Raw genomic sequence first — 27,748 nt, 5'->3', positions numbered from 1 at the left:
TTGAAGATAATGTTGATGGTGACATCTCTTATATCTTATGGTATTTTCTAGGCATGCCATATATTCAGAAGAAATCATTGCAGCAAAGGACTACATTTCTCTTTTCCTTGAAGATCTTGGCCCATAAACCATCAGCTCTGAGAGCTTTACCTTTCTTTTTTATGTTCCCCAGATGACAGTGTCTCCCCTGCCACTCTCTCTAGAGGAGTCTTCATCTTCTCCCACTCCCCAAGACTCCCTGGGAAAGGGGGAGGATTCCGCTTCCCTCTCGGTCTCCAGTGCTGCCTTTGTACCATTCCACCGCCTTTATTCCTCTTGTTCGCTTCCTTTGAAGTCCATTATCATCTGCCTCTACCACCCACTCCATCTACTAGTCACAGTCATCTACCACCCCCCAAGCCCCACCTCCAACTTTCTGGACCATTCTGATCCCTTTCTCACATTGCTTCTCTCTTTCCCTCTAAACTGTCAGCTCACTGTGGGTAGGGAACACGTCTACCAACTGTGTTATACTGTTATACTGTCTCCCAAGTGCTTAGGTCAGGGCTCTGCTCACACTAAGTGCTCAATAAATACAATTGATTGATCGATTGATGCCCCTGCTTGACTTCCTGACTAATGAACATTCCTCACCTGTTGGACTTGAAGAGAGGTCCGTGATGAATTTCCACAAGTAAGAGTTCTAGAAATGCAGCAAACAACTTTGAGGTTGACTGTCCTTAGGCATTTAGAGTGCGATATCCAGCCTAGATGAGATTGAGCTGTTGCTGACCACTCCATATCCTTGGATGGCTTGACCTCAGATGCTGCCTTCAATTCCAAGAAGGAAAAAAAGTTACAGCAGTAAACTCAGGACACATTTGTCATCTGGACAATGTTCCTTGCTTCCCTAGTTCAACTGCAGGCCTAACTAGTTTGGGGACTTAATGGTTGGAATCAGAATGAGGAATTTGGAATCTAGAAGGTCAAGGATATTATTTATATTAATTATTCTCCCTTTAGATGTTTGCCCGACTTTCTTCCAAGATGTCTTTTTTCCTTCCTACCAGTCTCCTACAAGCGACAGAAAGGCTTTCTTTCTTAAGCACAAACATTTTTGGCCTTATGGACTTCACATAACAGGAATATTTCCTACCAAATCGAAGTCAGAGGGAATATTCAAGTATGTAGATTAATCTTTTTAATGCATTGGTGTGTTTTTCTGGCCATGAATTTTTTTTCTTCCCTTGTGGAAAAAAAAAAAGATGATAAAAATAACCCATGATTTGGATTTAGGGAGAGAAGCAGAGAGGGAGAAGGGGAGGAAGAGAAAGAGAAGAGCTGAGACTGGAGGAGGAGTTGAAACAATTATATCAATCAGAGGGCTTAGACTGCAATTTGCAATAAGACTTTTAAGCTCTTGACTAGATTGTAAACTCCTTGAGAGCAGGGTATATGTCTACCAGTTATACTGAATTGTACCCTCTGTGCCTATCTCATCTGTAAAAAATGGCAATTAAGAATTTGAGCCCAGTGTGGGATAGGGACTGTGTCCTACCTGATTAACTTGTACTAACCCAGTGCTTAGAACAGTGCTTGGCACACAGTAAGCACTTAACAAGTACCATAATTATTATTACTCTCCCAAACTCTCAGTATAGGGTTTTATGCACATAGTAAGCACTTAATAAATACCCTTGATTGATTGATTATTGTTTGGGAGTTGGAGAGAAAATGGAGGAAGCAGTTGTATAATAATGTTGGTATTTGTTAAGCGCTTACTATGTGCAGTGCACTGTTCTAAGCACTGGGGTAGATACAAGGTAATCAGGTTGTCTCACATGAGGCTCACAGTTAATCCCCATTTTACAGATGAGGTAACTGAGGCACAGAGAAGTTAAGTGACTTGCCCACAGTCACAGAGCTGACAAGTGGCAGAGCCGGGAGTCAAACTCATGACCTCTGACTCCCAAGCCCAGGCTCTTTCCACTGAGCCACACTGCTTCGGACCAGAAGAGGAGGAGAAAGGTAGGTCGATAGCTGGATAAAGTCTTTTCTCTGGAATGTTTTTCCTTTAAATTAAGGAGGATGTGAGCATGTTTGAAGAAAAGGGGAAGGTACCATCGAAGATGAGTAGTCGAAGGTATACAGGCCTTCTCCCCAGAGACGCTGGGAGAGTTTCCTCAGCTGAATTCCCAGACTTGCTCACTCTGGATCTCCACTCAGGGCAGAAAAGACCCAAAGTGGTAGTTTTCTGACCTATCAACTCTCTGAAGCCTGCCCCATCCTAGTCAGCATCTCCTTTAAAGCCCTGGTCTCCTTCTTAATCCATGCCCAAAGGGAAAAATAGTAAGCCCAGGTGTTTTTAGAAGGTGAGAAGGGATGGGCTCAATGAAACAGGTCGATTTTCAAAGCAGGCGGGGGACCTCCTCTTTGGGACTCCACCTCCATCTCACAAAGGACTTGTCTGTGATTATATGCCAAGTACCTGGGAAAACATTAACGGGAACCATAAGCTCCTTGACAGCAGTGATCATGTCTACCTACTCTACTGTTCCCTCCCAAGTGTTCTGCACACAAGTGCTCAATTTATTGAATGATGGTATTGAGTGCTTAAGGAAGAAAAAGAGATCTCCAATTAATCATCATTGTATTCAACACTATCATTAATCAGTGGCATTGATTAAATGTTTACAGTGGATGCTGTACAAAACTCTGGGGAGAGTCGATGGACACAATCAGACACAGTTCTAGGCCTCCAGGAGACTCACAGTCTGAATGAGGAGTAGGACAGACATATGAGGAAAAACATTGCAGTCGAGGAACTGCAACTGAAAATACAAGAGTTTGTTAGTGCTGAGAAGGAATGGTTTTCAAATACCTCTTTCCCAAAAAGTCCAGGGGCAGCAAGCAGAACAGGAGGCCAAGAAATGGGGATAGGAGCTGAGTCATGTGGAATCAGGAGCTGGGAGAGGCCGAGGTCTGAGGAGCAGGTGTCTGGGTGGAAAAAAGACTGCCTCATAATAATAATATTAATAATGGTATTTAAGTGCTTACTATGTGTCAAGCCCTGTTCTAAGTGCTGGGGTAGATACAAGCCAATCAGGTTGGACACAGCCCCCATTCCTTATGGGGCTCACAGTCAATCTCCATTTTACAGATAAAGTAACTGAGGTACAGACAAGAGAAATGACTTGCCTTAGGTGCACAGCAGACAAGTGGTGAAGCAGGGATTAGAACCCGGATCCTTCTGACTCCAAGACCCCATCCTCTTTCCAGTAGGCCATGCCGCTTCTGGTTGGGCTGGGGAGACGGAGGCCTCGGGAGAGAACAGAGCCACTCTTAGGGCAGAGTGGACAGTGGGCCTGCCATCCTCGCTTCTGGGACCAGTTTCCTGGGAAGGGGAAAGAGGGGAAAATTGGATCCCTCAGCTTCCACCTGAGGAAGCCAAATCCAGTATCTGCTACCTGCCTCACTTGACTCCATCTCACCATACTCTGGTTCTGGGTCCTGACTGAGAGACTTGGGGAGGGATAGGTTGGGGAGAGGCCAGTGCAGTCTGGGAACAGAGAAGAGAAGCGAGAGCAGTCATCCGCAGGGAGGGAATGGTGCAGAGGAGAGTGGTAATCTGCAGGCTGGGGTTGGCGGATGCAGAGGAGAGCAACTGTCTATAGCTGCAGCTGGTGGGAGGGGTGCAGAGGAGATCAGCTACCTGCAGGCTGCTGTGAGGGGCATGCAAAGGAGAGCAACCACCTGCCCACTTCCGGGGGTTGGGGGCGATGCAGAGGAGAGCAGCCATCTGCAGGCTACGGTGAAGGGCATGCAGAGGAGAGCAAGTGTCTGCAAGCGGCAGCAGGGAGGTGCAGAGGAGGGCAGCAGGTTGCAGTGGGGGAATGCAGAAGAGAATAATAATGTTGGCATTTGTTAAGCGCTTACTATGTGCAGAGCACTGTTCTAAGTGCTGGGGTAGATACAGGGTATTCAGGTTGTCCCACGTGAGGCTCACAGTTAATCCACATTTTACAGATGAGGGATAACTGAGGCCCAGAGAAGTTAAGTGACTTGCCCAAGATCACACAGCTGACAAGTGGCAGAGCTGGGATTCGAACCCATGACCTCTGACTCCCAAGCCCGGGCTCTTTCCACTGAGCCATGCTGCTTGCTCGGAGCTGTCTACAGGATGCAATGGGGGCATGGCACAGGAAAGCAGCACTCTGCAGGATACAGTAGCGGAGTGTGGATAAAGTGCAGAGAAGAATGGAAATGGGGAAAGGACGGACTGGAAGTGATGGGTGTGAACCACTGCTTCGGAGATGACTCAGAGGACTAAACCAGACACATGGGCTTTGGCTGAAGCCCAGGGTAAGAAGAGGGTCCAGGGGACAACTGAGTCCTCAAATGGCTGTTTGGCTACTCTGGGAAAGAGTGCAATTTGCTGTTGTCGTGTGTGCACTACGATGTACTATGTCTCGTGATATATGAGGGGTAGCTCTTTGAACCCCACTTAGCTCTTTGAACCCTGCTTCATTCAGGACACACAGCCCTAGGGGTAACCAGTGTGTACCTATTTATCCTCTTCTCATTCCACTGTCGTCCGTGCTCTCCAAGAATTCCAACTACAGTGGACACAAACCGTGGCTCAGTGGAAAGAGCACGGGCTTTGGAGTCAGGGCTCATGAGTTCGAATCCCAGCTCTGCCACTTGGCTGTGTGACTGTGGGCAAGTCACTTAACCTCTCTGTGCCTCAGTTCCCTCATCTGTAAAATGGGGATTAGGACTGTGAGCCCCACGTGGGACAGCCTGATTCCCCTATGTCTACCCCAGCGCTTAGAACAGTGCTCGGCACATAGTAAGCGCTTAACAAATACCAACATTATTATTATTAATCTACAAAACTCAGCTCAGAGAGCAGTTTATGATACGAATTTGTCAACATGATACATCAATCTCGTCTCTTTTCTCTAATTCTCATGTCCATTCTTTCTCTAGGCCATGCTGCTTCTAAAAAAAAAAAATGGGGAGGATGGTTCATTTGAGGGAGGAGAAATAGAGGCCAGCTTGTCAGAAGATTCCCAGCCAATGCTTAACCCATGTCCCTATTCCTAAACCTAGCCACCTTCCCAGGTGGGAAAGGAGTGAGGAAGAAGAAGTGCAACTCCCCATGCCAATGTTCTAGAAGCATGGAGAAATTACCTTAAGTGGTGGGGACAGTAAGGGGGAGGGACAATGGGGGGGACCTTGATTTTGCCTGGGGTGATCAGGTTTGGAATGCATACATGCACTTAGTGCAGTGGGTAGAGCACAGGTTTGGGAGTCAGAAGGTCATGGGTTCTAATTCCAGCTCAGCCACTTGTCTGCTGTGTGACCTTAGGCAAGTCACTTCTCTTCTCAGGGCTACAGTCACCTCATCTGTAAAATGGGGATTGAGACTGTGAGCCCCACATGGGACAGGGACTGTGCCCAACCTGATTTGCTTGTATCCACCCCTGCCCTTAGTACAGTTCCTGGCATACAATAAGCACTTAAATACCACAATTATTAATATTAGGATTATTAATAGTAGTATACAGACACACACACACACAAACACGCCTCTAACTGCCTCTTTGCTCCCCAAACCATGCCAGACCAGAGTGCTGGCATTGGTTAAGGAATTAATTACGATGGTAATGGGTAATAATAATAATAACAATAATAATAATAATGGCATTTAAGCACTTACTATGTGCCAAGCACTGTTCTAAGCACTGGGGGGAGTGATATAGGGTGATTAGGTTGGTCCACGTGGGGCTCACAGTCTTAATCCCCATTTTCCAGATAAGGAAACTGGGGCACAGAGAAGTGAAGTAACTTGCCCATAGTCACACAGCTGACAAGCAGCAGAGTGGGATTAGAAACCATGACCTCTGACTCCCAAAATCATGCTCTTTCCACTGAACCATGATGCTTCCCAGCCACGCTGCTTATGAACCAGGGGATAGCTTTCCCATTCCTGGGCTCTTCCCATCAACCAAATGACCACCGTCCCGAAATGGTAGTCAGGGAAGAGGAAAAGACACTAATTGTGATATTTTAAAATTGTCTACTATGTGCCAAGCACTGTACTAAGTGCTGGAGTAGATGCAAGATAATCAGGTCCCACATGGGGCTCAGAGTATGAAGGAGAGAGAACTGAGGCAAAGAGAAGTTAAGTGATTTGCCCAAGGTCACAAAGCAGGTAAGTGGAAAAGTTCAAGAGTCCACTCTTCTCCTCTACAAGCCTATACAACCCCCAGGCATTTCTCAAGGGCTCAAGCCCTTCCGAAGCAGTATGGCTTAGTGGAAAAGAGCCATCCTTTCCTGCCTTAACTCTGCCCTCTCCTCCGCCAGGCAAAACTTCTTCTCCTCCCTCATCGACACCCATGCCCGTCACCCCCGCCGATTGTTCCAGACCTTTAACTTTCTCCTTAGGCCCCCTGTTCCTCCCCCTCCCCCATCTCTCACCCCCAATGATCTGGCCACCTATTTCCTCACGAAAATCAACACAATCAGGTCTGAGCTCCCCAAAGTCACCCCTCCGCCTCTCCCCTCCCCCCAACCAACCCTCTCCCCTACTTTCCCATCCTTCCCTGCAGTATCCTCAGAGGAGATCTCCTCCCTCCTTGCAAGTGCCACCCCCTCCACCTACGCCTCGGACCCCATTCCCTCTCACCTTATTAAAACCATCGCCCCTGCCCTCCTCCCTTCCTTAACTTCCATTTTTAACCACTCAATCTCCAATGGCTCCTTCCCCGCTGCCTTCAAACATGCCCTCGTCTCCCCCATCCTAAAAAACCCCGCCCTTGACCCCACTTCCCCCTCCAGTTATCGCCCTATCTCCCTACTACCCTTCCTTTCCAAAATCCTAGAACGAGTCGTCTACAATCGATGCTTAGAATTCCTTAACTCCCATTCTCTCCTGGACCCCCTCCAATCTGGCTTCCGTCCCCTCCACTCTACCGAGACTGCTCTCTCTAAGGTAACCCATGACCTCCTTGCCAAATCCAATGGCTCCTACTCCATTCTGATCCTCCTTGACCTCTCTGCTGCCTTTGACACTGTCGACCATCCCCTCCTCCTCCATACCTTATCTCACCTTGGCTTCACGGACTCCGTCCTCTCCTGGTTCTCCTCTCACCTCCCTGGCCGGTCATTCTCGGTCTCCTTCGCTGGTGCCTCCTCTCCCTCCCATCCTTTAACTGTTGGAGTTCCTCAAGGGTCAGTTCTTGGCCCTCTTCTGTTCTCCATTTACACTCACTCCCTCGGTGAACTCATTCGCTCTCACGGCTTTGACTACCATTTCTACGCAGATGACACGCAGATCTACATCTCTGCCCCTGTCCTCTCCCCCTCCCTTCAAGCTCGCATCTCCTCCTGCCTCCGGGACGTCTCCACCTGGATGTCGGCGCGCCACCTAAAACTCAACATGAGCAAGACTGAGCTCCTCATCTTCCCTCCCAAATCCGGTCCTCTCCCAGACTTCTCTATCACCGTGGATGGCACGACCATCCTTCCCGTCTCTCGGGCCCGCGATCTCGGTGTCATCCTTGACTCGTCTCTCTCGTTCACCCCACAGATCCTATCCGTTACCAAGACCTGCCGGTTTCACCTTTACAATATCGCCAAGATCCGCCCTTTCCTCTCCATCCAAACGGCTACCCTACTGCTACAGGCTCTCGTTATATCCCGGCTAGACTACTGTGTCAGCCTTCTCTCTGACCTCCCTTCCTCCTCTCTCGCCCCGCTCCAGTCTATTCTTCACTCCGCTGCCCGGCTCATCTTCCTGCAGAAACGATCTGGGCATGTCACTCCCCTTCTTAAACAACTCCAGTGGTTGCCTGGACCTCCGCTCCAAACAAAAACTCCTCACTCTAGGCTTCAAGGCTCTCCATCACCTTGCCCCTTCCTACCTCTCCTCCCTTCTCTCTTTCTACCGCCCACCGCGCACTCTCCGCTCCTCTGCCACCCACCTCCTCACCGTCCCTCGGTCTCACCTATCCCGCCGTCGACCCCCGGGCCACGTCCTCCCGCGGTCCCGGAATGCCCTCCCTCCTCACCTCTGCCAAACTGATTCTCTTCCCCTCTTCAAAACCCTACTTAAAACTCACCTCCTCCAAGAGGCCTTCCCAGACTGAGCTCCTCTTCTCCCTCTACTCCCTCTACCACCCCCCCTTCACCTCTTCGCAGCTAAACCCTCTTTTCCCCCTTTCCCTCTGCTCCTCCCCCTTTCCCTTCCCATCCCCTCAGCACTGTACTCGTCCGCTCAACTGTATATATTTCCATTACCCTATTTATTTTGTTAATGAATTGTACATTGCCTCGATTCTATTTAGTTGCCATTGTTTTTACGAGATGTTCTTCCCCTTGACTCTATTTATTGCCATTGTTCTTGTCTGTCCGTCTCCCCCGATTAGACTGTAAGCCCGTCAAATGGCAGGGACTGTCCCTATCTGTTGCCGACTTGTTCATTCCAAGCGCTTAGTACAGTGCTCTGCACATAGTAAGCGCTCAATAAATATTATTGAATGAATGAATGAATGAATGAATGAGTCAGAGGTCATGGGTTCGACTCCCAGCTCTGCCACTTGTCAGCTGTGTGACTGTGGACGAGTCACTTAACTTCTCTGTGCCTCAGTTACCTCATCTATAAAATGGGGATTAACTGTGAGCCTCACGTGGGACAACCTGATTACCCTGTATCTCCCCCAGCGCTTAGAACAGTGCACGGCACGTAGTAAGCGCTTAACAAATACCAACATTATTATTGACCTCAAGCAGCAGCCACCCATAGGGGAATTAAGTATCAAGAACTGATTCCAAAGTAATGGTCTTTGGTCTCAACATACTTATTGAGAGGGGTCCAACCTAATAGATGAATTTAGAGATACATGCCATGGTGTATATGCCCTTTTAGAACCTTGAAATCATCTCAATGGCAGATTATTCGGAAATATAATTACTTTGTCTTTGTTTCTTCCCTATTATCAGAGGATACTGTGGGGCTGTTGTTGTTTTTCCCCTTTAGATTGCAATCTCATTATAAAGCAACTTGTAATGAACAGTTTAATTAGATTGTTTTCAGCTTGCCTGAAAGCAAAAGAAGGTATTAATATACTAATCAAACGTTCTTGAGGGGAGGGAGAAAAGAATTTGTCACATTTGGAAAGAATGAAAAGAACATGTTTTTAGAGGTATTTGGGTTGTTGTGAAAAGCTGGGAAACATTTTTTTTATTTTTTTAATGGTATTTGTTAAGCACTTACTATGTACCAGGCTCTGTTCTGAGCCCTGGGGTAGATACAAGATAATCAGGATGTACAAATCCTTGTCCTACATGGGGCTCACAATTTTAGCCCCCATTTACAGATGAGGTAACCAAGGCATAGGAAAGTTAAGTGACTTGCCCAAGGTGACGTAGCAGACAAGTGGTGGAGCTGGGATTAGAACCCAGGTCCTTCTGACTCCCAGGCCTGTGCTTTATCCACTAGACCACGCTGCTTCTCTAACCTGCAGATAAAGTAAGCAAGCCCCCAGAGGAAAATTCAAAGAACAAATGTCTTTCAAGCCGTTAATCAGGCTTCTGTTAGAGCAGGCCAAAAGTCTTCCCCTGTTGTTTGTTCGATTTGTTTAGCTACCAAAAATGGCATTTTTCCCCAGTTTGAAAGCACAAGGGCCTTCAAAATGTGGACAGGTTGATACTTTTAGCCATTTTTCTGCTGCTGGGAGAGCTTACTGAATACAAAAGAGTGAATTTTAAAAACAAATCTTGATTCCATATAAATCTGTGAACTGAGATTATTGTATCAGCCTCCACACTGAACTCCCTGCCTCTTTTCTCTTTCCCCACTCCAGTCCTCATTTCAGTCTGCTGCCTGGATCATTTAAAAAAAAAAAATTCAGTCCTGTCTTCCCAAACTCAAAAAACTCCAATTGTTGCCTACCCACCTCCACTTCAAAAAGAAACTCCTTATCATTGTATTCAAGTCACTAAATCAGCTCCCCATCTTCTATCTTACCTTGCTGATCTCCCACTACAACCCAGCCATTATACTTCATTCCTCTAATAATAATAATAATGGAATTTATTAAGTGCTTACTATGTGGTGGGCACTGTACTCAGCGCCAGGGTGGATGCAAGCAAATTGGGTTGGACACAGTCCCTGTCCCAAGTGTGGATCATAATCTCAATCCTCATTTTCCAGATGAGGTAACTGAGGCCCAGAGAAGTGAAATGACTTGACCAAAGTCACACAGCGCACAAGTGGTGGGGCAGGATTAGAACCCATGACCTTCTGACTCCCAGGCTCTATCAACTATGCCATGGAGCTTCTCATGCTGCTTCTTATAAAGCTCACTTGTACCTTCATTTCTTCTACCTCACCGCTGATCCCTTAACCACGTCTTCCCCGCTGGCCTGAAACTCCCTCCATCTCCATGTCACCACTCTTCTCACCTTCAAAGCCATCCTAAAATCACATCTTCTCCAAGAGACCTTCCCTAAGTCCTCATTTCCCCTACTCTCTCTCCCTTCTGTATCACCTATGCATTTGGATCTGTCCCTCGTTTATGGTATTTGTTAAGTGCTTATTATGTGCCAGGCACTGTGCTAAGTGCTGGAGTAGATAGAAGATAGGTTAAACACAGTCCATGTCCCAAATGGGGCTCAGAGTTGTAATCCCCATTTTACAGGTGAGGTAACTGAGGCACAGAGAAGTGAAGTGACTTGCATAAGGTCAAACAGCAGACATGTGGCAGACCCAAGATTAGAAGCCAGGTCCTTCTGATTCCCAGGCCTGTGCTGTATTCACTAGATCATGCTGCTTCTTCTTCCCCTGCAAGCAGTTGATATTCACCCTACCCTCAACACCACAGCACTTACAAACATATATCTGTAATTTATTTATTTATATTAATTCTGTCTCCCCCCTACACTGAGCCCCATGTGGGACAGGTACTGTATCCAGCCTGACTTTTCAATCAATCATATTTTTTGAGCACTTATTGTATGCAGAACACTGTATTAAGTGTTTGGGAGAGCACAACATCAAACACATTCCCTGCCACAGTGAGCTCACAGTCTACAGGGGGAGACAGACATTAATATATATAAATAGATAAATAAATTACAGAAATATGCAGATATACGTATGTGCCATGGGGAAGGGAGAGATGATGAATGAAGGAGCAAGTATGAGAGGTGCAGAAAGGAGTGGGAAAGGAGGGCTCAGTCGGGGAAGGCTTCCTGGAGGAGATGTACCTTCAATAAGGCTTTGAAGTGGGGGAGGGAAATTATCTGACTGATATGAGGAGGGAGGGCATTCCAGGCCAGAGGTAGGATGTGAGAGAGAGGTTGACGGCAAGGTAGACGGGATCTAAGTACAGTGAGAAGGGTAGCATTAGAGAAATGAAATATGCGGGCTGGGTTGCAGTAGGAGAGTAGTGAGGTGAGGTAGGAGGGGGCACTTGGGAGAGTACAATATAATAGAGTTGGTAGACACATTCCCTGCCCTTAACTTGTATCTACCCCAGCACTTAGAACACAACTTGGCATATAGTAAGCTCTTAACAAATACCCCACAAAAAGCAAACACAAAACAGAATCAGGTGAGATAGCCTACATAACCAACAAGAAATCCTGCTGGTTTCCCAGCAGCCTCATATAATCCCTTGGTTATAAGAGAGAAGGTTTTTCCTCAAACTCTTTGGAGAGCAGAGTGAGGGTGAGAAATAATAGTATTATTATTATTATTATTGTGGTATTTGTTAAGTGCTTACTATGTGCCGGTCTTGTACTAAGTGTTGGGGTGGGTACAAGCAAATTGGATCGTACACAGTCCCTGTCCCACATAGGTCTTACAGTCTCAATCCCTATTTTACAGATGAGGGAACTGAGGCACAGAGAAGTTAAGTGTCTTGCCCAAGGTCACACAGCAGACAAATGGTGGAGCTGGGATTAGAACCCCGATGATAGGGACTAACCACTGACCACTCTGTAGAATACTGCCTCCCTGATTCATATCTGATTCCTGCCACCAACCCCACTCATATAACTCTTTCTAAAAATATGAAAAGGATTCAATACCTGTTCTCTCTGGTACTTGAGCCACCAGCCCCATTTGGGACAGGGACTGTGACCAATTTGCATATAACATATCTGCCCCAGCACTTAGCACAGTGCTTGAAACATAGTAAGCACTTAAATACCACGATTATAATTACTTACCCTATAATTATTGTTATTAACAGCAATAAAATCTTGCGGTAGTCACTGAAAATGAATCTTTGGGCATTCGTTTTCATAGTGTCTTTACTTTCTTTTCAGTAAAATGAGTATTTGGAGTTTATCTGGATGGGTGTTTGCAGAAAATCTGTGAAACTGTCCTGTGCCCTGTGAAATCAGAGGTAAAAAGACCAAATCTATTAGTCTCCTATCAATGCAACACTTTTTTTCTAGGCTAGATTTTTTCTAAGCAGCATGACCTAGTGGAAAAGGCACAAGCCTGGGAGGCAGAGGACCTGGCTTCTAATCCCGGCTCTGCCATTTGTTTGCTGTGTGACCTTAGTTAAATCATTTAACTTCTCTTTGCCTTAGTTTCCTCATCCACCTAAAGGGGAATTCAATACCTGTTCTGCCTTCTACTTATAATGTGAGCCCTATGTGGGATCTGATTGTATTGTGTCTACCCCAGCACATAGTACAATGCTTGACACAGAATAAGCACTTACCATTTACCATTATTATTATCACTACTGTTAGTATTATTCTCATCTAGAATTTCATCCAGTTGCTTTCACAACTCGAAATACTATTTATTGGCAGATGCTTTATCATTTATCAGGACTGAGCATTTAAAAATACTGATAATCCACAGCTATGTGAAGAGTTTTAACCAGACCTATTCCTGGTGAAATCTATTTTCTTTTCTTTCCTATGCATTTTGATGAATTTGTCTAGAGAATCTGGCATTTATATTAATGACTGTCTCCTCCTCTAGACTGAAAGCTTGTTGTGGGGAAGGTCTACCAACTCTGTTGTACTGTGCTCTGCACAGAGTAAGAGCTCAATAAATATCATGGTGATGATGAGAATCAGCGTGGCTCAGTGGAAAGCGCCCGGGCTTGGGAGTCAGAGGTCATGGGTTCAAATCCCGGCTCTGCCACTTGGCAGCTGTGTGACTCTGGGCAAGTCACTTAACTTCTCTGTGCCTCAGTTCCCTCATCTGTCAAATGGGGATGAAGACTGTAAGCCTCATGTCGGACAACCTGATTACCCTGTATCTACCCCAGCGCTTAGAACAGTGAGCTGTACATAGTAAGTGCTTAACAAATACCAACATTATTATGAATAACTCTATTCATAGTAAAACAAAATATCCTTTCACCAGCAGTCCCTCTATTTCACCCCAGGACAAGACTTTGCCTCAACCTTAAGTATAGAAGTTTCCCTTGAACAATATTGTATCAAAAGATACTTTTTATATCATTTAATAAATTCCCCTACCTAGTTTATTCTGCAAGAATGTAACTTCCTGAAACTGTAAAGGACAAGTATCAACACCTGGCTAAAACTGCAAGTCACAAAAACTCTAATCCATTTTATTGTTAAATATATCTATTTTATTCACAAGGGTTAATCAAGCCATCAGTGGTATTTACTGAGTACTTACTGTGTGCAGAGCACTGTACTAAGCGTTTGAGAGAGTACATTGCAACAGTGTTGATGGGAAGATCTGAGGTAAATTGAGAAGATTAATTAAAAGCAAAAAAGTTGGGGGAACCTGAAACCCACTACATTGCTTTTAAGGAGATGAAGTCATTGACTCCAAAACAAGTGATAACAGAATCGGTGCCAGAAAATGTAATGATGATTATTTTAAGGTACTATGTGTCAGGCAGTGAACTAAGTGATGGGGTAGATGCAAACTAGATTAGACACAGTCCATATCCCACATGGGGGTCGCAGTCTAACGTGAAGGGCGTAGGATTTAATTTTACAGATGAGGAAAGTGAGAAACAGAAAAGTTAAGTGGCTTACCCAAAGGCAGCAACAGACAAGGGGTGGAGGTTCAAGAGGATATTGGCTTAATTAATGCATAGGTGGCCCGTAAATGGATTTCTAGAGGAAGAATTGCAGTGTAGTGGGAAAAAGTTAGGATTGTAAACTGTAAACTCCTTGTGGGCAGAAGACATGTCTTCCAATTCAGTTTCATCATACTCTCTCAAGCAGTCGGCATATTGTTCTGCACACTGTAAGTGCTCAGTAAAACCACTGATTGATTGATTGATATATCCCTAACCCATTAGGACAAGTAACCATCTCTTTGACCTTCTGAACATCTTGAAAACAGAACTCTGGTCTGAATGAACTATTGCATTGGTCCAGACTTGACATCGCTTAGCTTCTTACGTTCAGAAGTAGCCAAAACCCTATAGTGCTCATTGATTCGAACAAACTCTCTGCATTCTACCCTGTCCCTCTACACTGAGGAGATAATTAGGTCTGAACCTGGGCATGAGGAGTGCACAATTTAACTCTGTGATAAAGATGGTGATTTCAAGAGGTGATTTGTATAACCCCGGAGCTATGATTGAGACAGACCTAATTAGCCTCCTCTGCCTTCGCAGCAATTCAAACTGAAAGCACTCCATTAGGATTTTTAGACAATCCTGGTGGAAAGAATCCAGCTGCAAACACTTTTACACCACCCTCGTTCACCTGAAAAGTGGATGCTTTCTTGGGAATTTAATGTACTCTGTATAAAAAAGAAAAAGTGAACTTAAAAACATGTTTCATAAATTAATCAAAATACAGATAGGAAATCTTTTCTGTTTTCTAACTAGTATAAAGTAAAATTGAATGGTGGAGGTGGTAATAGCAATAATAGGAATAAGAGTACAAGTAAATTACTTGTCACCTCTCAGCATCGCTCCTTGAGAGTTTCCGGTACTCTACCAATCTCGGCTACGAGAGGGAGAGTCAAGCAGAGGCACACCCATTCCATTCCTAGCTTGGCCAGCGGCTAGCAAGTGGAAGGCAATCTGCTACAAGTCAAAACTTACCTGTGCTGGGCAGCAGCGGCGTGGGACAGAGTCAAGGGCAGAGACTCGGGTTTACTGCGTGGAAGGAGGCAGTGGTAAACCATTTCCACATTTTTACCAAGAAAACCCTCTGGATCCACTACCAGAACGATTGCAGTTGGAGGTGTGGTGTTCTGGGAGAGATGTGTCCATGGCGTTGCCCTGGGTTGGACATGACTCAGTTTAAGACAACAAATTTCTTGTGGGCAAGAAACATGTCTACCCACTTTGTTATAGAGTATTCTCCCAAGCGTTTAGTAAAGTGATCTACACTCAGTAAGTACTCAATAAATGTCATTTATTGACAATAGTGGGGGTAGTAGTAGTAGAATTAGGAGGAGGTGGAGTAATCATAATAGTGATAATAATAGTAGTAATAGTAGGAGTAGTAATAGCAGTCATATTCATTGAGTGCTTACTGTATGCAGAATACTCTATTAAGCACTTGGGAGAGTACAACAGAATTAGCAGGCATGTTCCCTGCCCATAACGAGTTTACAGTCTAGAAAGGGAGGCAGACAGTAAACAAATTATGGATTTGTAACATAAATGCTGTGAGACTGAGGGAGGGGTAAATAAGCGTGGCTCAGTGGAAAGACCCCGAGCTTGGGAGTCAGAGTTCATGGGTTCGAATCCCAGCTCTGCCACTTGTCAGCTGTGTGACTGTGGGCAAGTCACTTCACTTCTCTTCTCGGTGCCTCAGTGACCTCATCTGTAAAATGAGGATTAAGACTGTGAGCCTTACGTGGGACAACCTAATTACCCGTATCTACCCCAGCACTTAGAACAGTGCTCTGCACATAGGAAGTGCTTAACAAATACCAACATTATTATTATTATTCTCTGTGCCTCAGTTACCTCATCTGTAAAATGGGGATTCACTGTGCGCCTCAGTGGGACAACCTGATTACCCTGTATCTACCCCAGCGCTTAGAACAGTGCTCTGCACATAGTAAGTGCTTAACAAATACTAATAAAGGGTGCAGATCCAAGTGCAAGGGTGATCCAGAAGGGTGTTGGAAAAGAGGAAATGAAGGCCTAATTGGGGAAGGCCTCTTGGAGAAGATTTCTCTCATTAAGATTTTGAAAACGGGGAGAGTGATTGTCTATCAGCTATGAAGTGGGAGGGCATTCCAGGCCAGAGGCAGGAATGATGATGAGAGGTGGGCGGCGAGATGGATCAGATTGAGGTACCGTGAGTAGGTTGGCATTAGAGGACTGAAGTGTGCAGGCTGGGTAGGAGGGGGAAAGCAGCATGGTAAGGTAGAAGGGGGTAAGGTGATTGAGTGCTTTAAAGCCCACAGTAAGGAGTTTCTGTTTGATGGGAAAGTGGATGTGCAACCACTGGAAGATCTTGAGGAGTGGGGAAACACGGATTGAATTTTTTGGTAGAAAAATGATCCGGGCATCAGGATGAACTATGGACTAGAGTGGAGAGAGACAGTTGGCTGGGAGGTCAGCAAGGAGGTTGATGCAGTAATCCAGGTGGCATAGGAGAAATGCTTGGGTTAACAGGGTAGAGTTTGGATGGAAAGAAAAGAGTGGGTTTTAGTTATGTGCTGAAGGTCGAAATGACAGGATTTAGTGATAGATTGAATATGTGGGTTGAATGAGAGAGAAGAGTCAAGGATCACGCCAAGGTTACGGGCTTGTGAAGCAGGAAGGATGGCGATGCTGTTTCCAGTGACAGGAAAGTCGGGAGAGGACAGCGTTTGGGTGGGACGATAAGGTGTTCAGTTTAGCATATGGTGGTAGTAATAGGAATAAGAGGTTGAGGACTAATGGGATAGTGTATAGAGCCCGGGCCTGGGAGTCAGAAGGTCTTGGGTTTTCTAATTCCGGCTTTGCCACTTGTCTGCTGTGTGACCTTGGGCAAGTCACTTCACTTCTCTGGGCCTCAGTTACCTCATCTAGAAAATGGAGGTGGAGGCTGTGAGCCCCATGTGGGACAGCGACTGTGTCCAACCTGATTTGCTTATATCCACCCCAACACTTATATGTATCCACGTGGCACATATAAGTACTTAACAAATACAGTAATCATTATGGAGCCCCCACTGGAGGCAATGAATTATACTCAGCCCTTGGTGAGGTGAAATAGAGGAGAATTTTCCTTTGTCTCGCAGATGATGATGGCTACAGTGAGACTGCAGCTATAGCTTTTAAAGAAAATGAGATGGAATTAGTTTATAATTTCTTAGGGAAAACAGTGATTTTAAACCTATAACAGCAAAAAAAAACTTGAAAAATTCATGATTTTGCTTTTCCTTCTCTAGATGAAATCTACCTAGAGTCCAGAACTGACCTGTCATCAAAGGAACCAAAATGATTCTAAATTCTACTACCGATGAGACTATTAAAAGAATCCAAGTTGATTGCCCCACGGCAGGAAGGCATAATTACATATTCATCATGGTCCCTACGATATATAGTATCATCTTTGTGGTGGGCATATTTGGAAACAGCTTGGTGGTGATTGTCATTTACTTCTACATGAAACTGAAGACTGTAGCCAGCATCTTCCTGTTGAATTTAGCCCTGGCCGACTTGTGTTTTCTCATGACTCTGCCTCTCTGGGCAGCCTACACTGCCATGCAGTACCGCTGGCCTTTTGGCAACTGCTTGTGTAAAATTGCCTCGGCTGGGGTCAGCTTCAACCTCTACGCCAGTGTCTTTCTCCTCACGTGCCTCAGCATCGACCGCTACCTGGCCATAGTCCACCCGATGAAGTCCCGTCTCCGGCGCACCATGCTCGTGGCCAAAGTGACTTGCATCGTCATCTGGCTGCTTGCCGGCCTGGCCAGTCTGCCAGTGGTGATTCACCGGAACGTGTACTTCATCGAAAATAACAACATGACCGTCTGCGCTTTTCGCTATGAATCGCACAACACCACCCTTCCGGTGGGGCTGGGCTTAAGCAAGAATATGTTAGGCTTTTTGATTCCCTTTCTGATCATCCTGACTAGCTACACCCTCATTTGGAAGGCACTGAAGAAGGCATACCAGATTCAGAAAAACAAGACAAGAAACGACGATATCTTCAAGATCATTGTGGCCATTGTCCTTTTCTTTTTCTTTTCCTGGATTCCACACCAAATATTCACCTTTCTGGATGTACTGATTCAGTTACACATCATACACGATTGCAAAGTCATCGATATTGTGGACACAGCAATGCCTATCACCATCTGCATAGCATATTTCAACAACTGTCTGAATCCCCTATTCTATGGGTTTTTGGGGAAGAAGTTTAAAAAATATTTTCTCCAGCTTCTGAAATATATGCCTCCAAACGTCAGATCTCATTCAAGCCTAACAACAAAAATGAGCTCCCTTTCTTATCGCCCATCAGATAACTTAAACATGTCTACTAAGAAGTCTTTTGGGGGCTTTGATGCTGAATGATATGCAGTAAGCATGATCCTGGAATGATATTGGGAAGGAAATCATGGGAAGAACTCATGACTTACAGAACACAAGATTTATCCCCCTAAACAATCTGAAAATGACCTGAATTTTCTTTTGGCAAACTCTGAGCAAGATAATTCTTTTTTTTTCTTAAACTGAAAGACAGAGCTAAATTTTTCATCACTTCCACATCCTCAGATTTGGGATTCAAACTAGAGAAAGAAAGAATTTGGAAACTGGGCAAATGATGGTTGAACATTTAAAACTTCTAGTGGCCTTCTGGCTGGAGAAGGGATGGGGGGGGGGGTCGAGTCTCCCCCTGTTGCAGTCCTTTCTGGAGTAAGACTTTAGAACTGGCCTAGAGGAAGACCAGAGCATAAAATGTAAATTGCAGTTCATTCAAAACCTTGTCATTAAGCCTAAATGTTGTTGCCTAACTACCAGATTTCTAAATCAGGTGCACTGTTAAGGAAATGATTGAGGTCAGATGATCCTCAGGCCCCAAGTCTTACCTGAGGGTACTGTGGGCCTGTACATAATATTGTGCAAGATTCAGGAATCTTCAGTGAAATTCACTTGGTGTGGATCTACCCTCCTGGCAAGTGCTGTGGATTTGCACTGCCAAAGTGGTTTCAGTTTAACTCCTTGTTGGTTAGATGCAAGTGGTTCATGTTGTTATTTTCTGTGGCTTTTTTCCTAATGATACTTGTTGGCTTTTGTGTTTGTAAAGAAAAAAGATGAAAAATATATAAACGTTCTCCAGTTCAAATGTCACGTATCACAATGCACGTTGTTGTTTAAAAACTCTCCACCCCCTGTTCAGTATATTTAGCCATTCACTCCTAATTCATCTATGGAATAGGCCTATTTTCCATGAAATAAAATGTAATTTAATATATATCTTCTTTACTGTTGTGAATATACAGAAATCCAACTTGTGAATCCTCACTTACTGGACTCATACTGATGTAAATACTGAACATATGGAAATAGGTTCATTTCATAAAAATATTCCCACTCATGACCATCTTAAACACAGATATGTCATTTGGAAAATCAAAATACCTTAAGAAAACCAACCTTAACATTCCAGATAGTTTTCCCTTTATCCTCTAAAGCTATAATATGTTGAGTTTCTCTTTTCTTTAAGAATGTATTGTCTGTTCATTTTTCCAACTTTCCATTAGATTGTAAACTCCTTGTTGGCAGGGATCATTTCTTCTACCTCTATTGTACTTTTCCCAGTGCTTAGTACAATGCTGTGTACACAGTAAGTGCTCAATAAATATTACTGGTTGATTGACATTATTTTGCAAATATATGTGTCTAATCTGCAATCATAACCGATCAGTTTTCTCCCTTTCAGTTCACATGTACATAACATTTTATTGCAAGGAATCTCAAACAATGTGTATGTGGTTCTGCCTTCTTCCATAATATTATTATTATAACAATAATAGTAATGATGATAATAATAGTAAACATTAGTAATAATAGTAAAAATTGCTTCAGTACACTTCAGGTGACTTGGTACTGATTGATGTAATGTTTCCTCCCCCTGTAAAGTGGGGTTTAAAAAGTGATCACGGGGAACTGTCTACCAACTCTGTTGTATCATACTCTACCAAGCATTTAGAACAGTGCTCTGCATACAGTAGGTGCTCAATAAATACCATTGATTGACTGACCATCTCCAAAACTGTAATGTCTTATACTCTTTATTTAGCAAAATTGTCCTTTTGTGATTCTTATAAGGAGAAACTATTAGAACTCCCTGGAAGCATTTCTTAAGGTTCAGTTGGTATAAATTGATTTATTTCTGCCCTGGTCTAGGGAAAAAAACAAAGCCTGGGAATCAGAGAGCTTACTATGTGCCAGGCACTGTTCTAAGTGCTGGGGTAGAGATACAAGAAAACTGGATTGGACACAGTCCCTGTTCATTCATTCATTCATTCATTCATTCACTCAAACGCCTTTATTGAGCTCTTACTGTGTTCAGAGCACTGTACTAAGTGCTTGGGAATGTATGGTACAACAATAAACAATGATATTCCTGCCTACAACGAGCTTACAGTCTAGAGACGGGGAGACAGATATCAAAACAAATAATAAAATTGCAGATATGTATGTAAGTGCTGTGGGAGGGGGGAAGAACAAAGGGAGCAAGTCAGAATGTCGCAGAAGGGAGTGGAAAGGAAAGGCAAGAGGAAAGGGGGGGCTTAGTCTGGGAAGTCCTCTTGAAGGCCTTCGCTCTCACCTTCACAATGTCGCCAAGCTCCGCCCTTTCCTCTACATCCAAACTGTTACCATGTTAGTACAGTCCCTCATCCTGTCACTAATGGATTACTGAATCAGTCTCCTTTCTGATCTCCCAAACTCCTGTCTCTCCCCACTTCAGTCTATACTTCACTCTATACTATACTTCATTCTGCTGCCCAGATTATCTTTCTCCAGAAACGCTCTCCTCAAAAATCTCCTTATCAAGCAAAAACTCCTCACACTGGCTTTAAAGCTCTCCATCACCCTTCCTACCTCACCTCGCTTTTCTCCATGTCCATCCCAGCCCACACACTTCACTCCTCTGGTACTAACCTCTGCACTGTGCCTCCATCTCGCCTGCCTCGCTGCCAACCCCTGGGCCACTATGTCAAGGTGAACTAGGGCACCGGCCATCTCAAGGTCAAAATGCTACCTGTAACTTTTCTGTTCACAGAGGCACGTGGAACTCACAGTCTTGCTCCCCATTTTGCAGTTGAGGTAACTGAGGGACAGAGAAGTTAAATGACTTGCCCAAGGTCACACAATAGACATGTGGAAGAGTCAGGATTACAACTCTGATCCGTCTGACTCCCAGGCCTGTGCTCTTATCCACTAGGCCATGCTGCCTCTCTGAAGACTTGAATTCAATTCCCGGCTCCACCCCTCACTGACCAGTGATGTTGTGAAAGTCGCTTAACTGCTCCGTGTCTCAGTGTTTTCCTTTGTAAAATGGGGATAGAATACCTGTTTGCCCTCTCTCTTAGGCTGTGAGCCATGTGTGGTACAGGGACCATGTTTGATTAGATTTTCTCATATCTACCCCAGGATTTAGTGCAGTGCTTGGCACATCTAAGTACTTGCTAAATGCCATCATCATTATTATTTTGAGAAGGAATTTTTAATTTGAATATTTGACTCCTGGAGGTGGCTTTCAGTCTGTGGAATAAACACTTTAAGGTTCTGTATCTCTAACAGTAAACTTGGCCAGCGTGGCCAGCATGACAAAAATCTCCTCCAGCTCTCTCCCAGGTAAGTCATTAATACTTTCATCTCTCCCTACCCCACCGTCTCCTATTTCCCCACCTCTTATGCACCAATCCCTCGAATCCCTCAGAATCTCAAATTTGCCCTAACTACCATTTTTTGGTTCCTTATTCCCTGCTTTTATCCCAATCTCTGCCATGTCATTTCTATCTGACCCACACAGCCTCGACAGCCTAAAACTACCGGGAGACTTCCATTCTGCCAGCCAACAAAAGCAAGCAAATGTATCCCACTGACATGGAGCCCTTGATTTATGGGTATTTTATGGTTCCTCTCAAAAAGTAAAGTGGCATTTATCTGTTCATTAATTCGATTCATTCAAGTGTATTTACTGAGAGATTTCTGTGTGCAGACCACTGTACTAAGTCCTTGGGGGAGCATATAATGCAACAATAAAAGATACATTTCCTGGCCACAAGGGGCTTACAGTCTGGGGGCGGGGAAGACAGACAGCAATACAAGTAAATTGCAGATATTTGGACTGTCATACCACAAAGATCAACTTCACTGAGAAAATGAAAAGGGAACACGTCTACCGATTCTGTTGTATTGCACTCTATCAGTACTGTGCTCTACTCACAGTAAGCGCTCAGTAAATACCATTGATTGGTTGAGAAAATGATAATCTGGGACCAGTGGCTACATGCACAGATTCTCATTCTAATAGAAAGTAAGAGATGTTTTCCACATGAATTTCTCCAGAGATGCCAAAGATTTTCCAGGCTGGATAAGTCCCAGTTAATGATACCTGAAACTGAGACAAGAATTCAGGAACCCAGTCACAGAATCTTTCTTTCTTAAGACAGAGGAGGCTAGAGAAGGTAAGGAAACTACTTCTGCTGACCTGCTGAGGTATCTTCCTTTTCTTCATTAAAGTCCTCTACTTATCTGTGTCTGTTGTACCGGTGACTTCCTGCTGATATTGATCTTGCATATAGTAATAATAATTATTATTATTATGGTATTTGTTAAGCGCTTACTATGTGTAAAGCACTGTTCTAAGTGCTGGGGTTGATACAAGGTAATCAGGCTGTCCCACGTGGGGCTCAGTCTTAATCCCCATTTTACAGATGAGGTAACTGAGGCATAGAGAAGTTAAGTGACTTGTACAAAGTCACACAACTGATAAGTGGAGGAGCCAGGATTAGAACCCATAACCCCTTGACTCCCAAGCCCATGCTCTTTCCACTAAGCCACGCTGCTTCTGGCTAATTCTAATTCTTGCTAATTCTTTCTAATGCTATCATCAAAAAACCTATTAAGGTCCATCTACATTCTGCAGAAAGTTGTGAAGATGTGTAAATCCACAAAAATCAAGAAACTTGGGACCGTGTGACTGTTGATGTTTTCAACCATGTGCGACAAACAGAACAAGGCCTGAAATGAATATCAAGTATCATTTTTAAATGGCTGTGCTCCTGCATGTTTTGAACAGATATTACTGAGAAAATGGCCAATGCTGTTATTTTCTGCAGTTAAGCCCATAAAAATGTATCTGTAATTATTTGTATTATTTCTCCCTAGTGTAATCGCGGCACTCCCGTTTGGTTAGCTGAGTTAATAATATTGCCGTATAGGTCATGAATAAATGACTTTCACCAAGACAGTATGCTTTCCTATTAGAAATGTTAGCAAAGGTTAAGCACTCAGTTTATTGTAATTAGCTGATAATTACTGTGACTTTTGAGGGACATGGGGAAAGGGGAAGAACACTGAGATGGATTCAAATGAAATTCACACTGCATATATCCACAAGCATCTGCGGACTGGAGGGTCCAGGGATCAGGGCTCAAAAGTCTGAAAGCTTGCAGCACTCTTGTCCTGTCTCAGAGAGGCACGTGTGGACACCATGGGAGAGTAGCAGATCATCACCCAGTCCTCTCATTCCAGCACCAAGTTACCACCATTTCTCATCTGAAGCAGTCTGGCTTAGTAGATAGAGCACGGGCCTGGGAGTCAGAAGGACCTGTGTTCTAATGCCGACTCCGCCACCTGTCTGCTGTGTGACCTTGGGGAAGTCACTTCACTTCTCGATGCCTCTGTTACCTCATCTGTAAAATGGGGATTAAGAGTGTGAGCCCCATATGGGGCAGTGACTGTGTCCAACCTGATTAACTTGTGTCTACCCCAGTGCTTGGAACAGGGCTTGGCACCTAGTAAGCACTTAAGTGCCGTCGAGTCGTTTCTGATTCATATACTTTCTCCAGAACATCCTTTTCTCTGCCATAATCCGCAACCTTTCTAATGGCTCTTCCGTTATCGTTGTTATGGTTTCTATCCATCTAGCTGCTGGTCTGCCTCTTCTACGTTTTCCCTTGACTAAAGTACCATAATTATTATTACGATTGTCATTAACATTTAAAGGACAAATGTATCAAGGATGTAGTCCTTTTATAGAGCCATGGGAGGAAGTCCGCAAGATTTGTGTATAGTGAGAGATTTAAATTTCAAGAATGTTACTAAAGAGGATATTTCAAGGGAAGAAGAGACTTTTCCCCATTTGTCTCTACAGATGATTCAATATGAAAGACATATAAAAAGGAGCTGATAACTGGCTGCAACTCTGGTTTCCTTCAAGTTGGCAAGGATTCTTAAGGAAAGAGATCCTTAATTAAGGGATGGTGGTATCCTGTATAGTGCCTAAATTACCTCATCTGTAAAATGGGGATTGAGACTGTGAGCCATGCTTGGGGCAGGGACTGTGTCCAAAATGATTTGCTTGAATTCACCGCAGCACTCAGTAATAATAATAATAATAATGTTGGTATTTTTAAGCTCTTACTATGTGCAGAGCACTGTTCTAAGCGCTCGGGTAGATACAGGGTAATCAGGTTGTCCCACATGAGGCTCACAGTCTTAATCCCCATTTTACAGGTGAGGGAACTGAGGCACAGAGAAATTAAGTGACTTGCCCACAGTCACAAACTGACAAGTGGCAGATCTGGTACATAATAAGTGTTTAATAATAATTATTATTATTATTAGCAAGTTTTTCCAGCTGATGAGATTTTTCCAAATGAAGGGCTTCCTCAACCTTTAGGTATGGCTCTTTACTTTCAAAATTATCTGACCAACAAACTCACAAGTACATTACAGCCAAATCTGTACAAAATGTCAGTCAGTCAGGTAATAGTAGTAACCAAGCTCTCGAGACCCAAAGCACAATGGGAAGAACCACAAATTAGACCAAGATATGATATTTGTTAAGCACTTACTATGTTCTGAGAACTGTACTAAGCCCTGGGGTAGATACAAGTTTTTCATGTGGGACACAGTCCATTTCTCACATGGGGCTTACTGTTTTAAACCCATTTTATAGATGAGGTAACTAAGGCATAGAAACGAGAAGTGATTTGCCCAAGATTACACAGCAGATAAGTGGTGGAGCTGGGATTAGAACCTAGGTCCTTCTGACTTCCAGAATCAAGTGACTGGTATTCATGTCCCATCATGCTCATATCCCACTTTGCACTGACCCAACAGGCACATGCTCCATTATGCTCTCTTCACACCAATCTGTCCGTCAAAGGTAACCATCATTCAAAGGCAAGAATTGATCATTTTGAGTTGCTGAAGATTCAGTTTCCACTACCAAATATTCAGTCGACTCCTCAGTGTCCTAAAAACTAAAGTGCTTTCATTTCTTTAGAAGAGATGCAGGCTATCCAAATGAAGAAAGTGTTCCAACCTATATCCACCTTTCTAGAAGGCTGAGGTACTGAAACCATCATGAGTACATTTTGTCTGGGTGATATTATCAGTCACTGTTTTCATATTACCATGTGCCAGACACTGTACTACATGCTTGGGTAGCTACAGGCTAATCAGGTTGGACACAGACCATTTCCCACATGGGGCTCACAGTATTAATCACCAGTCTTAATCCCCAGTGACCTCCTTCTTGCCAAATCCAACAGCTCCTATTCTATCCTAAGCCTCCTCAACCTCTCAGCTACCTTTAACACTATGGACCTTCCCCTTCTTGACACGTTATCCAATCTTGACTGACTCTGTCCTCTCCTGGTTCTCCTCTTTTTGCTCTGGTCATTCATTCTCAGTCTCTTCGCAGGCTCCTCCTCTCCCTCCCATCCCCAAACTGTGGGGGTCCCTCAAGGTCCCTCTTCACGCTGAGAAGCAGTGTGGCTCGGTGGAAAGAGCACGGGCTTTGGAGTCAGGGCTCATGAGTTCGAATCCCAGCTCTGCCACTTGTTGGCTGTGTGACTGTGGGCAAGTCACTTAACTTCTCTGTGCCTCAGTTCCCTCATCTGTAAAATGGGGATTAAGACTGTGAGCCCCACGTGGGACAACCTGATTCCCCTATGTCTACCCCAGCGCTTAGAACAGTGCTCGGCACATAGTAAGCACTTAACAAATACCAACATTATTATTATTATTATTATTAAGGTTCAGTTCTCTGTCCCCTTTTATTCTCCATCTACACTCATTCTCTTGGAGAATTTGTTTGTTCCCATGGCTTCAACTACCATCTCTATGTGGATGATTCCCAAATCTACATCTCCTCTCTGGATCTCTCACCCTCTCTCCAGGATCACATCTCCTCCTGCCTTCAAGAAATCTCTACTTGGATGTCCTCCTGTCACCTCAAACTTACATCCAAAACAGAGCTCCTTATCTTCCCTCCCAAACCCTGTCCTTTCCTGTCAGTTTAGATGGCACAACCACTCTTGACTCTGCTCTCTCATTCAACCCACATATCCAATACATCACCAAATCCTGGTGGTCTCACCTTCATGTCGCCAAAATCCATGCTTTCCTCTCTATTCAAATCGTCACCACAATAGTACAATCACTCATCCTATCCCACCTAGATTATTGCATCAGCCTTTCTAACCTCCCAACCTTCTATCTCTACTCACCGCAATCCATACTTCACTCCGCTGCCTGGATTATCTTTTTACAGAAAGGTTCAGGGCATGTCACCCCCCTCCTCAAAAATCTCCAGTGGTTGCTCATCCACCTAAGTGTCAAACAAAAACTCCTCACCATTGACTCCAGAGCTCTCCATCACCTTGTCCCTTCCTACCTCATCTCCCTTCTCTCCTTCTACAACCCAGCCCGTATACTTCTCTCCTCTGGTGCTAACCTTCTCACTGTGCCTCCATCTCGCCTGCCTCTCTTCTGACCCCTGGCCCACATCCTTCGTGTGGCCTGGAATGCTCTCCCTCTTCAAATCTGCCAAGGAATCACTCTCCCCTGGCTTCAAAGCCTTACTGAATAATATTGATAATAATGATGGTATTTGTTAAATGCTTACTATGTGGGGAGCACCGTTCTAAGCGCTAGGGAGGTTACAAGGTGATCAGGTTATCCCATGTGGGGCTCACAGTCTTAATTAATCCCCATTTTACAGATGAGGTAACGGAGGCATAGAGAAGTTAAGTGACTTGCCCAAAATCACACAGCTGACAAGTGGCGGAGCTGGGATTAGAACCAATGACCTCTGACTCCCAAGCCCGTGCTCTTTCCACTGAGCCAAGCTGCTTGGAACTAAACCCAACTTTTCCTCATCTCCCATTCCCTTCTGTGTCACCCTGACCCGCTCCCTTTGCTCTTCCTCCCCTCCCCGCCCAACAGCACTTATGTTTATTTCTGTAATTTGACTCATTTATATTGCTGTCTGTTTATTTGTATTGATATCTCTCTTTCCCCCCTCTAGACTGTGAGCTTGTTATGGGCAGAAATTGTATATATCTCTTTATTACTGTATCGTACTTTAGTGCAGAGAAGCAGCATGGCTAAGTGGAAAGAGCATGGGCTTGGGAGTCAGAGGTTGTGGATTCTAATCCCGGCTCCACTGCTTGTCAGCTGTGTGACTTTGGGTAAGTCACTTAACTTCTCTCTGCCTCAGCTACCTCATCTATAAAATGGGGATTAAGACTATGAGCCCCATGTGGGACATCCTAATTGCCTTGTATCTACCCCAGCGCTTAAAACAGTGCTTG

General features: G+C 44.4%; 1 protein-coding gene and 1 non-coding gene across 3 annotated transcripts in view; both read left to right on the top strand.

The window, feature by feature from the left end:
- AGTR1 (angiotensin II receptor type 1) overlaps positions 1 to 19,799 on the top strand; it is a 74,435-nt gene extending 54,636 nt beyond the window's left edge. The window contains exons 2-3 of one of the 2 annotated variants that reach the window (XM_029074924.2): positions 12,319 to 12,398; positions 17,351 to 19,799. In XM_029074924.2, coding sequence (XP_028930757.1) covers positions 17,400 to 18,479 — 1,080 coding nt within the window. In that variant the 5' untranslated portion in view covers positions 12,319 to 12,398; positions 17,351 to 17,399 and the 3' untranslated portion in view covers positions 18,480 to 19,799. The remainder of the gene's footprint in view (positions 1 to 12,318; positions 12,399 to 17,350) is intronic. The other variant, XM_029074916.2, reaches the window with a different exon arrangement.
- On the top strand, positions 14,909 to 15,046 carry LOC114817415. Its single transcript, XR_003765273.1, has one exon. It is a non-coding gene; the product is annotated as a small nucleolar RNA SNORA7 (small nucleolar RNA).
- Positions 19,800 to 27,748: the final 7,949 nt, after the last annotated feature.

The sequence above is a fragment of the Ornithorhynchus anatinus genome, chromosome 1 (assembly GCF_004115215.2).
Source record: "Ornithorhynchus anatinus isolate Pmale09 chromosome 1, mOrnAna1.pri.v4, whole genome shotgun sequence".
In the NCBI taxonomy this organism is placed as follows: Eukaryota; Metazoa; Chordata; class Mammalia; order Monotremata; family Ornithorhynchidae; genus Ornithorhynchus; species Ornithorhynchus anatinus.
This window is presented reverse-complemented; position numbering and strand designations above follow the sequence as displayed.